Here is a 15,139-nt window from a genome sequence, read left to right as displayed (position 1 = left end):
CCATGGGCAGGGACACCTCCCACTGGATCAGGTTGCTCCAAGCCCCATCCAACCTGGCTTTGAACATCTCCAGGGACAGGGCGGCCACCACTTCTCTGGGCAACCTGATGTTTCCAGGGATAGGAATTTCCTAACCTTGAAATGAGATCCTGGTGGGGACCTGCTGCAGAGGGGTGCTCTGATACCACGAGCATGGACACCAGAACACAGCAAAAGATGTTGATGTCTTCATTACCAGCCACAAGGCCAGGTCTGCAGTCCGTCAAGAGATGACTACTTCAGTCCTCATGATAATACTTCGAATTGAATTTTCTCTCCCCACTGTAGAGAATTGTATCTAAACTGATTGTAATTTTCCCTATTTTAAATAATTTATTCAATGCATCTTTATGGTTCTTGATCTGCAGCTGGTCTGGGATGAGAGAATAATTGTCAGCTGCTTTTGAGGATGTGTGTGTTATGTGTTCTTTAAAGGATAAATGCTGCTTTTAGAGCCTGTTTCCATCCTTTATGTGCACAGTTTTGTGTTCCTGTGCATTTTAGCATGGCTTCCAGTAACCCAGAGACACCCGTGATGGAACTGGAGGCCAACCCAGAGAGCACACAGAGCTGCTGCTTTAAATTCACTAATTCTGTATTGCAGGATTTGAATGCTGGAGGGGAGCGAACACCTTCAGAGCAAAGGTGTTTATAATCCTGCCTGAGTTCTTAAAGAATCCTCCGCACAGTCTGGATTTTACTCCTGATACCAGAAAATCATAACAACTGGACATGTCCTGGTGTGCCTAATTTTCAGTCTGGAACATTCTTGTTCTGCCTGTTAATGATATTGACTTTATTAATAGCTGCACATAAATTTGCATACAGACATGCACAAGTATACAAGAAGAAGTATTTGGCTATGAAAACAATGCATAAATAACTAGTTGGAGAGGCAGTGCCCTAGCCCTATTTATGTTACAAGTTACATGGACTTAACTGAATACTCTCAAACCGGTCTGCCTGTGAATTCCTCTAAGGTGGCGTAACACCTTATGTGGATTCAGCTTAAATCAGTGAGTCTTGAGCTCGGAGCACATGTTGGAGTGCTGTAAAGTTATCGTAGCACAAAAAATAGCCAGTTAGCACCCTCCTCGGGGCCATGGTACCTGATTGGACGCACTTACTCTGCCTCATGTGGCAGATAAAACCTATCTGCTTTAATCCCATCTTTTTGGGTGGCAATATCATAAGGGATTTTCTTTTTCTCAGTCCTGGCGAACCAACTCCATGGCATTTGTTAATGCTGTTCCATTCTACTCTGCAGGAGGAAGAAAGGAGGAGTGGAGACCCCGGATCTGAGCCGGCTGGCAGCTGAAAGAAAAAAGAGAGCAGCGAGTGGCTCTAATAAACTCCAGAAGGCAAAATCTCTGGCAGGTATCACTGGCTTGTAATTCTATCAGTGGGGGCTGGTATCGGGTGCACCCAGCAACATCGGAGCTCAGAGCTTTCACTTCACCCAGGTGACTGCAAAGCTCTGCTCCCGCTGGAAGCAGCCTGCCAGGCAGGTTTGCCTCCCACCCCGGAGGGAGCCATCTGGGCAGGCGAAGGACACAAAGCACGCGGTGTCTGGCTGCTCGGGGGGCAATCTGTCCTTCCAGCCTAGACGTAGCCCATCTGCCTTCGGTGGGAAAAGGGCAGCAACTGTCTGTCTGCAGGCAGTGACCTTGTTATCCACCCCTCCCTCCCTTTGCTTCCTGCGCAGTATCCTGACAGCTGGTTTCCATGCTTTACATAGCGCTGGATCGATTCTCTTAGGACACTTGCATCTCTTCCTGAAGCTTTTCTTCCATGCTCACAACTTTTGAAGTGAGTTTATCCTCTGTTCGTTGTGCTGAGCCTGAGCAAACAGCCCCAAGGACTTAACACTGAGGATGCATTGTGCTCATCGCTGGCGAAATAGGGCATCCCCACATGAAAGGAGGCTCGGGAAGCTGGGCTTCCAGAAACCATCACGGGTCTACGGTTTTGTAGATAAAGCAACAAATAACTGACAGAAGAAAGACGTGTTCACAAGCGTATCGGGGAGTTTTGCAGACCTGGAAGCATGTTTCCTAAGTGATGAAAGCCCTGGGATGCATGTGAGCTGAGCTAAAGAAGGTTTACGTAAAAGGGAGGCATTGTCTCCTGAGATTGGGAAGCATCCTCCTGACCCACATACAGCCTGTTTGTGAGGAAATAGATTCAGTCATAGCTGAAGATCAGAAACTGTAATTAAAGTTATTCAGGCTGTGTTTTACAATTTCCATTCTCTGATGGCTTCCTCCATAGCACTTCGATCAGTGCACTCTTACACGATTTCATTCCACCACAGCTTCCTGTTTCAAGCAGCCTACAGCAAAGCTGAGGAGGGGCTCCTGATGAGGGAGTGCAGGGATAGGATGAGGGGGAACGGTTTTAGGCTGAAAGAAGGGAGATTGAGATGAGATCCTAGGAAGAAATGTTTTCCTCTAAGGGTGGGGAGGCCCTAGTCCAGGTTTCCCAGAGCAGTGGGGGCTGCCCTGTCCCTGGAGGTGTTCAAGGTCAGGTTGGATGGGGCTTGGAGCAACCTGATCCAGTGGGAGGTGTCCCTGCCCATGGCAGAGGGAGTGGAACTGTGTGGGCTTTGGGGTCTCTTCCAACCCAAATTATTCCATGATTCTATGACTCCGTGAAGTTTAAAGCTGTTATTATTGTTAGCCAGAAGTGAAAGCATCTTATTTCAGGGTAAAAAGAAGTGAATTTGATTGTCTTACCCCAGATTTTAGCAAAGTTATGTTCTTTGAAGTTACTTAACCTGCAACCCCCGATCAGGAAAGCACAAGCACCTACTGGGACTCCCACCATGAAGTTTAAACCCTCCTTCACAACATCCATAGCAGCTTTTACTATCAAGTGCATGAGGGTTAAACAGTGTGCGTGCATGTCACCTGCTGGCTGCTCACAGCTTACAAGGGGTATTATTATTCCTGTAGCAAATTGTCACCAGAAAGAATTCAGCTGGCACAAAATGCTCATGGACAGATGTCCAGAGGAACTCACAAGGTCAGTGGGTACTGAATTCTTGACACGCGAAAAGCTCTGGGGAGAATCTTAAAGCCGTTGCCAGCTGCCAAGGCCTGACAGGTTCTCCCTCCTCCCTGGGTCCTTGTGAGGCAGTTAGGAGAGCCTGACCCTGGGGTAAGCGTCACAACGTGCTTTAGTCAGCACGGTGGGGTTGGGCTGATGGTTGGACTTGCTGATCTTAGAGATCTTTTCCAACCTTAATAATTCTGTGGTTCTCTGAAACCCATGGCATTCCACCTTGGTTACACCAGCGCAGAACAAAGCTCCACATCTCAGTAGCGTTGGCTTCTGTTGGTGTTAAAAACCTGTGTCGCTGTGTCATGCTTTCCTAGAGCTCTGCATTGAAAATAGGCTCACATTTCTCTCGAGTTTAGTGCCCAAATTTCAGCAGAGGAGTTGTGTTTCTTATTCTCTGACATATAAGCCTGCTGTTATGCTCGCCACTAATGACAACAACACAATAAAGGTTAGGTTACGGTGGGCTGATGCATAGAAAATAAATATATATATATAAAAATCACTAGGAATAATCTAAAATTAATTTCCATTTATAATTAAGGTAGGATTGGGAAACTTTGTTGAAATGAAGACCTGTGAAAAGACTCTTACTTAATCAAGTCCAAATAGAGAGGTTTAATACTCAAATATTTTAGTAAATCCTTAGAAGATGAACAGACTGTGATGACAGAATAAGTGCCCCAGGCAAGCAAACAGCAAGTCAAATTAAAAAGAAGTTCTTAAATAGATCAATGATTCAAGTGCAGAAAGTAGGTGAGTAATAAAATATATTACAGCCAACAATGAGGTTGTGAAAAGAGCTATTATACAAAGTTCAGGAGGCTGGACAGCAGCAGACCAAAAGAGAATAAACAGGTAATTAAGGTGACGACCTAAGTCCTGGAATTACATCTACTGGCTCCACGTTAGCATGCAGCCAATCAGGTCTCCTCCTAGTAAACTTGTGAGGTTTTGGAGTTTATTAGTAATCATGGAAAGCATAGCAGAAAATGTGACTGGGCTCACACTTAATTTAGAATAAATTAAAGTAAATGAGCTAAATTACAATAAATAGTAAATTACAATAAATTAATTTAATTAGATGTCTGAATGAAGGGCCGTGTTCTTATGAATGCACACACAACCCCCATGTCTCTGCAGCGGGGAGGGGACACCAGCTCTAGATTTATCCAGGGCAATGCCTTACTTGACAGATAGAGTCATTAGTGTCAGAAAAGACCTCTGGGCTCATCCAGTCCAACCATCATCCCAACCCCACTGTGCCGACTAAACCATGTATCAATGCCACGGCCACGTGTTTTATGAACAACTCTAGTGAAGAAGACTTCACCACTGCCCTGGGCAGCCTCTGCCAGGGCTTCACCACTCTTTCAGGAAAGAAGTTGTTCCCAATATCCAGTCTAAACTTCCCCTGGCACAACTTGAGGCCATTTCCTCTCATCCCATCCCCTTGTTCCTTGGGAGAAGAGACCAGCACCCACCTGGCTCCAACCTCCTTTCAGTGAGCTGGAGAGAGCAATGAGGTCTCCCCTCAGCCTCCTCTTCTCCACACTAAACAGCCCCAGGGCCCTCAGCTGCTCCCAGAACCCCTGGGCTCCAGACCCTTCCCCAGCTCCATTCCCCTTCTCCAGACACACTTCAGCCCCGCAAGGTCTTCCTTGGAGCGCAGGGCCCAAAACTGAACCCAGGATTCGAGGTGAGGCCTCACCAGGGCCAAGTGCAGGGGGACGATCCCTTCCCTGCTCCCGCTGGCCACCCCATGGCTGATCCAAGCCAGGATGCTGTTTCCCTTCTTGGCCACCTGGGCCACTGCTGGCTCGTGTTCAGCCACTGTTGACCAGCACCCCCAGGGCTTTATCCTCTGGGCAGCTTTCCAGCCACTCTTCCCCAGGCCTGGGGCATGGATATGGGTAGTTTCAGGGTTAACCATCACTTTAAGCCCTTTGCTGGATCATGGCTTTATAGCTTGTCTGTACCACGCTGATGCCTAAGCTGCCCTCAGCAGCCACTGTCCCAGGATTCTATAAAGGAAAGTGAAGAACACAACAGGTTTGGGGACTTCTCCAAGCTTTGACCAAGCTGGGGATGGAAACTAGATCTCTGATCTAGGCCACTGTGTCACCCCTCTTGTTCACTCTGCCCTGGGGCTGAGATTTCTGAGTTCTGGCCTCTCATAGGCACCACTGCTACAACCTCAGTGTCCTTCACACAAGTCCTTGAGGACTTCCAGTGAAGAATTCTCTGCAACTTCTCCACAGAACAGGCAGCCTCATGCCCAAATGTCAGGATTCCCAGACGCTGTATTAGGAAGGTAAAATCCAACTGATGCTTTCGACAGCTTAACAAATGACTGTGATGTCAGCAGTTCGGGGCTCGTTTGGCCTTTCAGGCTCTTTGCTGGTTTCTGTTTGAAGGCTGCTCCACCCGCACAGCTGTCCCTGAGTTACCGACTTGTTTTTAGTACTTACAAAATTACATCTTTTTGACAGGATCAGTCACTCTGGCCTCACTGCCTATATCCTAATGTAATAAGCAACATTTGAAGTAAGGAATGAATTTTCCTATGATGTGCTGACAGGGAATTGATGTTTTGAGTATGGATCACATTTATGTACCGTATGGACGTAGTCCACCTGAAGATTCAGGGGTCTCAGCACTGAGACACAGCCTTGTGCCATGTATATTTGTACCACCGCTGTTCTGCAAACCTGATTTTGAATTTATCTATACAAGAAATCCTGTTGAGCTTCCTGGGACTCCTGAAAATGAAAAGAACGTAGTATAATGTTTATGTATTCAAACTCAGATTATATAGTTCATTCTATATGGCAGTTTGGGACATGGTTCAGTCGGCACAGTGGTGTTGGGCTCATGGTTGGATAAGCTTAGATGTCTTTTCCAAACTTAATGATTCTGTGATACCACAATTCTCTAATTTAGAAGAACAGTCTGGCTCCAAATGTCTATGCCTGTTCCTATGAGCTCTAAACCCAAACCATCAACACCACAGGAGCTGAAAAGCAAGGAATAGTCAGATCTGTGCTGTAACTACTGCCCCTATGGGATTCTGTTTTTCCTGCTAGGGCAAAACCCCACAGCTGTATCACCCCATCTTGCCCAGAGAAGTGGTGGCTGCCCCATCCCTGGAGGTGTTCAAGGCCAGGTTGGATGGGGCTTGGAGCAACCTGATCCAGTGGGAGCCCATGGCAGGGGCTTGGAACTGGATGGGCTTTAAAGTCCCTTCCAACCCAAACCACTCTGGTTTTCTATGATTCCATGATCGCTCTCTCACACCTCAAGAACCACTAAGACCCTGGACCGCTTCCGGCAGTCGGATAACCACTGGCCTGTCTTTAGGCTGTTATTCAGCAGTTTCTGGATTACTTACTTCTCACTGGATATTGTGGCATGAAGTACCATAGATCTTCCATCGCTACCTGTTCAAATAATGGAGAGGGGAAGCAGAAATTACAGAACAGCGCTGAATTTCCTGCACAGCCTCTTGACCGTGGACACTAATTTCACATTAAGACTATCTGCCCACATTGCTTTTTAATGAATCGCTAAGTAAATGTTTGGGTTTGTTAATATTTCTTCACTATTCTTACCAATACTGTTACCAGTCAAAAAAAAAGCGAAGCAGAACCTCTGCGGTTTGAATATTCGAGATCTCTCTCAAGGAATAAATGATCGCTGTGTTGCTAAGATGATTTTTGCTTATTTTTTATCCTGTTTAGTAATACGTTCATTGAACAGTATATTAAAATAAACGTTATCCTTTACATTGTGAGACTTCAAACAGCAAGATTGGGATCAGTCGCAGCTATATGCACAGAGAGAAATTGTGCATTGATGTATGAATTGATGTGGAGAATCAATTAATGTGGGCTTGGCTTCACCAGCATCAGTTTCTAATTGGGTCCTTTGGTCCGTAGGATAAACTTATACCAGAGCACAGGTCACTGGAAATAACACAGATTATACTTGCATTATTTAGGAGCATTATTTAAGATTATAATTTATAGCATGTATAGAATTTATAGAAATTCTCAATGGGCTGCAATATTTTCAGTCCCTCTGGATCTGTGGGGATGAGAACACACTGCCTTCTCTTCCTCACTATTGCTTTCTGCAGATCTTGAGTCTGTTGAAAAAGTGCTGGTTCGTCCCAGCTGGGCTGCTTACCACTCAAGCAGTGGAATGGACCCCGGCCCAGAGCTCCCAGTGGAACACTGGGATATGATTAGCACCTGTTTGAGGTCCAGGGCCAAAGCCACATGAGAGAGGAAAGAAAAATTTCACAAAGACAAAGGAAAACTTCACAAGAACTGGTGGATGAGCAGCTTAACGTGACCAGCAACATGTACTTGCAGCCCAGAAAGCCAACCATGTCCTGGGCTGCATCCAAAGCAGTTGGACCAGCAGGGCCAGGGAGGGGATTCTGTGCCTCTGCTCTGCTCTGGTGAGACCTCACTTGGAGTCAAATATCCAGTTCTGGAGTCCTTAGCACAGGAAGGACATGGATATATTTCAGTGGGTCCAAAGAAGAGTATGAAGATGATCCGAGGGCTGGAGCACCTCCTATATGAGGACAGGCTGAGAGAGTTGGATTTGTCCAGCCTGGAGAAGAGAAGGCTGTGGGGTGACCTTACAGCAGCCTCCCAGTACTGAAAGGGGCTTCAGGAAAGCTGAGGAGGGGCTCTTGATCCAGGAGTGCAGGGATAGGACGAGGGGGAGTGGTTTGAAGCTGAAAGAGGAGAGATTGAGATGAGATGTTAGGAAGAAATGTTTTCCTGTGAGGGTGGGGAGGCCCTGGCCCAGGTTGCCCAGAGAAGTGGTGGCTGCCCCATCCCTGGAGGTGTTCAAAGCCAGGTTGGATGGGGCTTGGAGCAACCTGATCCAGTGGGAGGTTTCCCTGCCCATGGCAGGGGGTTGGAACTGGATGGGCTTTAAGGTCCATTCCAACCCAAACCATTCTATGGTTCTACATGTGATTCTGTGAAAGACCAGGTCTCCATTTCCATATGCTGCTGCATCCCATGTGGAAGCTGTTGTGGAGACTGTCAATATCCATATTTGCTGTGCAGAGGAAAGGAGATGAGGCTGGCAGTTTAATTCTGTAGGTGAAGTAGAAGGCAGTCATTCCGGATGGTGGGAATGACAGCGATTTGCATCATCAGAATGTTCTCTTGAACATATGGCCAAAGACGTCACATCCTGCACTTGCAAGATCCACCTGTTTGTCACGACTGTCATCTTGGAATTGAGTGCCTGCATGGACTTTGTGTGGGTTTGACTCACCAGTACTCAACAGCAGAACAAGAGGTCTCAGAAGCGACAGTGGGCTCAGGCCAAAGCCCACGGACTCTGCCAGGTCCTGGAGAGCTGCCAGGAGGAGCTGGCATGGTTGGGTTGGAATTGGAGCACTCTGCGCATTACAGGACAAAGCAGTCAACTCCAAGGAGACAACAGCTGAGAAAGCAGCTGAACTGTGAATACCTTCCAAAAATAAGGACACAGGCTGACATGATCAGAAAACAACTTCATGCCATTTCGCTCTAGGGTTGGCTTGGGCTGCTGTTCATGATGAGCTCACCTCTCAATGTACCCCACACCTCTTTAAGGTTGCCATGTTTGCAGCAGGCTGGGAAGCACTGGATGTCTTTCTGAAGCACACAACGTTTGTGCTTACTTTGGTGGAAGTCCTACTAGTTAACAAGTGGACCATCCACATGAGAACTGCAGCTTGTGTCCCCTGATGGTTTTTAAGACAGGGTGAGAGAGTTGGCCTTATTCAGCTTGGAGAAGAGAAGGCTGCAGGGAGAGCTTAGAGCAACCTCCAGTAATGAAAGGGGCTCCAAGAAAGCTGGGGAGGGACTCTTTATGAGGGGAGTGCAGGAATAGGATGAGGGGAACAGTTTTCAGCTGCAAGAGGGAAGATTGAGATGAGATCTCAGGGAGAAATGTTCTCCTGTGAGGGTGAGGAGGCCCTGGCCCAGGTTGCCCAGAGAAGTGGTGGCTGCCCCATCCCTGGAGGTGTTCAAGACCAGGTTGGATGGGGTTTGGAGCAACCTGATCCAGTGGGAGGTGTCCCTGCCCATGGCAGGGGGATGGAACTGGATGGGCTTTAAGGTCCCTTCCAGCCCAAACCATTCTGTGATTCTATGATTAATAGCAGAAGAAGGGTAGTGGATAAAGTAGGTGGGATGAACAAAGGTAAAGACATTTCTTATAGGATGCTGTCGGGATTTTCAAAGAGAACATGGGAGTAGATTGAGGAGAGTTTCTACAGCACAGTCGCCATCTAGTTATTATTGATGCCCCCATCTAGAAGGGAGGTGACAGAGCCCATGGACATGGCCAGCATCCCTTTGGATCTTGCTACCATCTGGCATTTTTAGTGGGAGCACAGGCTAACGCCCCCAAAGAGCACCCACAGTGCAAATGAGCAGCCACAAATCCTTCTGTGGGAGGTGAAAGGAAGGATCCAAACATAGATGAAGGATGATGCATAGAGGAAAGCACTGGAATGAGTAACACAAGGCCCAAGGAAAACATAGAAAGACTGATTTGTGTGGGAAGCAGTACAGAAATGCGTCCTGGTCATAAAAAGCCAAAAGAGGAAAGCATCAAGGTTAGGCTAGAGGGTTATGCTGCCACTTACTTCCAAAGAAATACAAGGTTTCTGTAAAACAGGATCTGCATCCTGAAGGCAGATTGTCTGGATGGAGCCTTAGGAAGGTTTGATGCTGGACTGGGGCCAAATCCTGAAGAGCTCAGCATAGGCTCTGAGTCTTGACGGAGTCCTCGGTTGTTCCAGTCAATCAAGGGAATTCCACTGGTCTGGCAGCAGTGTTGTGGCCTCCCAAGAATGCGGCACTTGGCTGTGACGGCTGCCATCCAGGAGGCACTGGGAATGGGAAGAAGGGGTTTCTGCAGCCTCTGAACTTCTATGAACCGATGTGCGGCTGTCGAGGTGCAGTTTAGTGTTGTCCACAAGGATGTGAGGATGGAGTAAGGGGAGCTCCTGCAGGGAAAGGGCCACCCAGTGACTGCTAATCATTCTTTATGGATGGAGGATAGTGGTAGACGCAGGGATGCGCGTGTCCTGTCTGAGCTCTGCTGCAGTCACCATCTCCTACTTGGCAGGACTGTGCTAGGGAGAGCAGGGACTTCTACAAACCTCACTGCTGGAGTATGAAAACCACTGAGGTAAATAGCCCTGAGGGACTGCATTTGGATTTGGGGCAATTAGTAAGGTAAAACTATATATTTTTTTGTATCAGAGAGACAAATCCTATCTTAATTCCTTCAATGACCTCTCTTGGGCCTTTGAGATCTCTGCCAGGCTCCTCCCGAGGTAAGCTTCCCAACTCCAGACACTGCGCCAGCTGCGCTTTTCCAGGCTATTTACAGACTGTGAGAAAGTTGGGCAGAGAAACAAAAGATCTTTTGACTGATCATTATTTTTTTCTATAATGAGATAATGAATGGAAACCATCTTTCCATTCAATCCAGATTTGTAAAGGTATTTGAGGTATTAAATGCCACCAAAATCCCAAGGATTGGCTGAGTCCCTAAACAGGGTTAGAATCAGAATTCTTGGACTAAATTCACATTTAAATGTAGATTTAGATTAGATACTACAAAGAAATGTTTTCCTGTGAGGGTGGTGACACCCTGGCCCAGATTGCCCAGAGAAATCGTGGCTGGAGATGTTGAACTCCAGATTGGATGAGGCTTTAAGCAACCTGATCCAGCGGGAGGTGCCCTGCTCATGGCAGGGGGTTTGGAACTGGCTGGGTTTTGAGATCTCTTCCCACTGAAACAATTCTAGAATTCCATGTTTATTATAATATTTCTCTTTTGTCCAGCATCGCCACTGTTTGATGCAGACCTACGCACGCCTTGGTGTAACTCCTACTGATCGTGTTATTACAATAAAAACCTGTGCACATAGCTCACACTTTAGAGCCATTCCTGAGTTCGCGAAAGAGGACAGAATCTGAAATGGAGTGAAAAGATGCAGAGACACAGGCTCCATCACCCACCTCTGCCATGGAGCGGCTGGCTGGCTTCGGGCGAGCCACAGCGCCTTCTGAGCCCCAGGCTGCTGATCTGCAGATGGTTGCTCACCCACGTTTACATCCAGCTTCCAGAAAGGACAATAAGAAACTGCTAAACAAGTACAGAGGAAGGCTGTTGTGCCTTCACCCTTCCTCGTAGATGCGCATTTCCTTGCACTGTATTCCCACATCCTGCACAACTCTCATTAGCCTTTGATTAAAGATCTGAAAGTACCTTTTAAACCCCAGAGGCCAATGAATCAGCATCGCCACATCTGAATTCCACCAGTACAAGCAAGATCAGAATATGAGCCCTAGGCCACAGCCCTGCTCAGATGTGGGGAACAAAACCAAACACGCCAGCCACCGTCTTGCCCAAGCTCTACCATCCGTTTCTGCCCAGAACTCCACCTGCGTTTCCCTGGTGTTCCTTGCCGGGAGCAATGGCAGAGCTTGGTAGTTTGTAGTCAAAATGAAGTTTTCCTAATTATTGCTCTTCTGAAATCTTGGAAAGAAGATGATGTGTAACCGAGGTTGATGGGCATCGCAGGTGGTTGGATTAAAACTGAGAATTTCTGGAAACGTCCAACTTGTGTGGCAAGATGGAAGATGAGCAAATGCAACACGTTGCCAGGGAAGTGAGAGCGTTCCGAGAGCGAAGTCTCAGGAGCGGCGCTGGGCTTATAATAGGTTCAAGAGCAGCTACTGAAGAGTGCAGATACCTCACGGCAAAGGGAAAGCAGCTAATGATAGCAGCTAAACATGAGATAAGAAGTTGCTGTCATAGGGGGATGAAGCTGATAATGAATGGAGAGCTCAGGGCAGCTCACGTAAGAAAGGGCTGAGGAGGTGAGGAAGCAACGACACGGTGCGTAGGGTTGTGTTTAGGGCATGTAGATTAAGGGTATGGGAATCAGTTTGATATCAGTTGCCTCATCCCTCCTGGCATGCTCTTAAAGTAGAATCATAGAACGGTTTGGGTTGGAAGGGATCTGGTTTAGTAGTGGACAGGTATGGTTGTACTCGATGATCTTAAAGGTCTTTTCCAACCAAATGATTCCATGATTGATGCAGGTATTATACAGATTTGGTCCCAACGCAGCCCCTTGGGGGACCCTGCTCATTGCTGATCTCTGCACATCGAGCCATCAACCTCTGCCCTCCAGGTGTGGCTATCCAGCCAATCGACAGGTATCGGGCAATGCCGAGGCCTCCAGCTTTCTGTGGGGTGCAGTCAGCAGGGATGGGCAGGCAGGGATCCTTGTGGAGTCCCAGCACACACGTTGCGGGTTCTCCATGGGACCGGCCACCCCAACCCAGGGCAGCACTGGTGGTTTTGTCTGCTCCTTGCCCCTGCCTCTCTCCCTCCCAAGTCCCCCAGCAGTGGCTCCATGGAGATGATAATGAAAACACCGGCAACTAAATTCTCTAAGACGTGGTTTGGAGTTTTAGGAATCAGGCCGCCTTTATCAGGCCTGGGCACCATGAGGGAGCGATCCCCATCCATCACGTGCAGTGAGACAAGAGCTGGGGCAGAATACATTTCCCACTGCCATGAAGATGTATAAATATTCCCAGAAACCTTATGTACATCCCATGACTTTCCAAGGACTTTGTTTAATGTTATTACAAACTTCTCAGCAGTCAAAGCTCTGCTAATTTGGAGCTTTGGAGCCAGCTCTGCCTGACGTTGCCTTCGAGATGGGGAAAGGCTGCAAGCAGAGGTGGGCACAGGAGAAGCCACGTCTGCTCTGCACAGATCGCACGGAACACGAGGCATTGTCATCTGCAAAGAACGAGCAGTGGCTGGAAAGACGGTGTTTGAAAGAAAACAGCCTTTAGAGGGACAGTCTCTCTAACTTTCAATGAACACAGGTATGAACACTTGGATGAGTGGCTGAGAGAGCTGGGGGTGTTTAGCCTGGAGAAGAGGAGGCTGAGGGGAGACCTCATTGCTCTCTACAACTACCTGAAAGGAGGTTGTGGAGAGGAGGGAGCTGGCCTCTTCTCCCAAGTGACAGGGGACAGGACAAGAGGGAATGGCCTCAAGCTCCGCCAGGGGAGGTTTAGGCTGGACATTAGGAAAAAATTCTTCACAGAAAGGGTCATTGGGCACTGGCAGAGGCTGCCCAGGGAGGGGGCTGAGTCACCTTCCCTGGAGGTGTTTAAGGCACGGGTGGACGAGGCGCTGAGGGACATGGTTTAGGGATTGATGGGAATGGTTGGACTCGATGACCCGGTGGGTCTCTTCCAACCTGGTTGTTCTATGATTTTATGAGAAGAAATGGCCTCAAGCTGCACCAGGGGAGGTTTAGATTGGAACAGGAGGCGTTGTCACCCCAAAGAACGAGCAGTGGCTGGAGAGCACTGCTTGGGACAAAACACACGACCAGGGGGACATCCTGCGTAACTCTCAAACAAATCCATTCCCTTGGAGGAACTTTACTTTGGCTTAAATCACAAATATTCCATTTACTGCAACAGCAGCGCCTCCTTGGCTCGCCACCGCCCCCCCCCCCCCGTGTGCCTGTAGCACCCCCAGCGGTGACGCCGCAGTACGACACCGCCCCGCGTGCTCCAATGGACTCGCAGCGCCCCCTAGTGCGCAGGCGCAGCACGGCAGTGCCCCGTGGGCTGGCGGCCCCCCCCCCCCAGTGCGCATGCGCCGCACGGCACATTTCCACCCCCCCCGTGTTGCTGTGGCCCCACGGCGCCGCCTTGTGCGCATGCGCCGTACGGCACCGGTCTGCGTCGTAGTCGTCGTCCCCTCGCTCCAGCCCCGCTTTCCGGCCGCGCGGCGGTTTTACGACGCTGTCGCTTGGCGGCAGGAGGCGCCGGCGCGGCCCGTGAGGAGGCAGCATGAGGCAGAAGAGGAGAGGTGCGGCGGGGACTGAGGACGGCACAGGGCTGCCTTCTCCGGGCCTGGGATTAGCCGCCTCTCCCGGCGCCGGGAATGGCCGGGGGGGAGCAGGAGGGGCTGTAGGACGGGAGTTTGCCCTCTTTCTTCGTCCTTCGGGGTGTGGGGGATGTGGGGCAGGGCCTTGCTAGCTCCACCGGCTCCGAGAATGGGGGTGGGGGGACCAAGAGGGGCTGTGGGGCGGGAGTTTGCCCTCTTTTTCCAGCCCTTGGGATGTGGGGAGGTGAGCCTTGCTGGCTCTCCTGGCTCTGGGAATGCCGGGTTTCACCTGTGTGGCAAAGGAAAAACAAAACAGGGGCAGAAACCTTATAGTGGAATGTGTTCCTGCCCATGGCAGAGGGCTTGGAACTGGAGGGGCTTTGAGGTCTCTTCCCACTCAAACCTTTTTATGAAAGGATATGGGATGGCAAAGAGGATGGAGGGCAGAGTGGAACTAGCAGTGGCGTGGTCTGTCCCTCCTGGTGAGTTATTGGACAAGCTTGCCATGTGTATTTTAGCGTCCCTGTACTTGCTGGTGTAGATGGAGCTGCAGGAGGTGGTTCAGGCTGGACATCAGGAAAAAATATTTCCCGGAAAGGGTCATTGGACAACTGGGAGAGGCTGCCCAGAGAGGTGGTTGAGTCACCTTCCCTGGAGGTGTTTAAAAGACGAGTGGATGAGGTGCTTAGGGACATGGTTTAGTGGTGGGACTCGATGATCCTGTGGGTCTTTTCCAACCTAGTGATTCTATGATTGATAGGAAGTGTGAGTGGATCTCTCGGTAGCCTCTCTTATTCCAAAGATGGTATGGAGGAAATATAAGCAATGCATGCGGTATATAGAGTGGACACCCTCGCTGCAGTGTGGGGTGGGTCTGTGAGGTGCAGTGGGGAAGCTATAAAGTGCCTGGTGCAGTGCACGTGCACTGGGATGGAGGAGGGTTTGCAGAGCTGGCTGCTTTGCTTTGCTTGCCCCAGCATCCTTCTCGAAACACGTTCTGTCCCTTGACATGTGCGCCGGTAGCATTAGAGCAGTCTGCTCGTTGTCTTTAACTTCCAGTGACTTAATTTGTACC

The 15,139-nt window shown here is 49.0% G+C and overlaps 2 protein-coding genes across 3 annotated transcripts in view; both read left to right on the top strand.

Annotated features, from left to right (window-relative positions):
• The window catches only part of FBXO16 (F-box protein 16), a 31,684-nt gene extending 30,175 nt beyond the window's left edge, over positions 1–1,509 (top strand). Inside the window, exon 6 of the mRNA XM_069850728.1 lies at positions 1,307–1,509. Within this exon, the coding sequence (XP_069706829.1) occupies positions 1,307–1,433 (127 nt within the window). The 3' untranslated portion in view covers positions 1,434–1,509. The remainder of the gene's footprint in view (positions 1–1,306) is intronic.
• Positions 1,510–13,948: 12,439 nt separating this feature from the next.
• The window catches only part of ELP3 (elongator acetyltransferase complex subunit 3), a 117,711-nt gene continuing 116,520 nt past the window's right edge, over positions 13,949–15,139 (top strand). For both annotated transcript variants that reach the window (XR_011336834.1, XM_069850670.1), the window contains exon 1: positions 13,949–14,046. Coding sequence is in view for 1 of the 2 variants with exons in the window: in XM_069850670.1 (XP_069706771.1) it covers positions 14,028–14,046 (19 nt within the window). In the remaining variant the exon portion in view is untranslated. The remainder of the gene's footprint in view (positions 14,047–15,139) is intronic.

Source organism: Phaenicophaeus curvirostris, chromosome 2 (assembly GCF_032191515.1).
Source record: "Phaenicophaeus curvirostris isolate KB17595 chromosome 2, BPBGC_Pcur_1.0, whole genome shotgun sequence".
Classification (NCBI taxonomy): Eukaryota; Metazoa; Chordata; class Aves; order Cuculiformes; family Cuculidae; genus Phaenicophaeus; species Phaenicophaeus curvirostris.
This window is presented reverse-complemented; position numbering and strand designations above follow the sequence as displayed.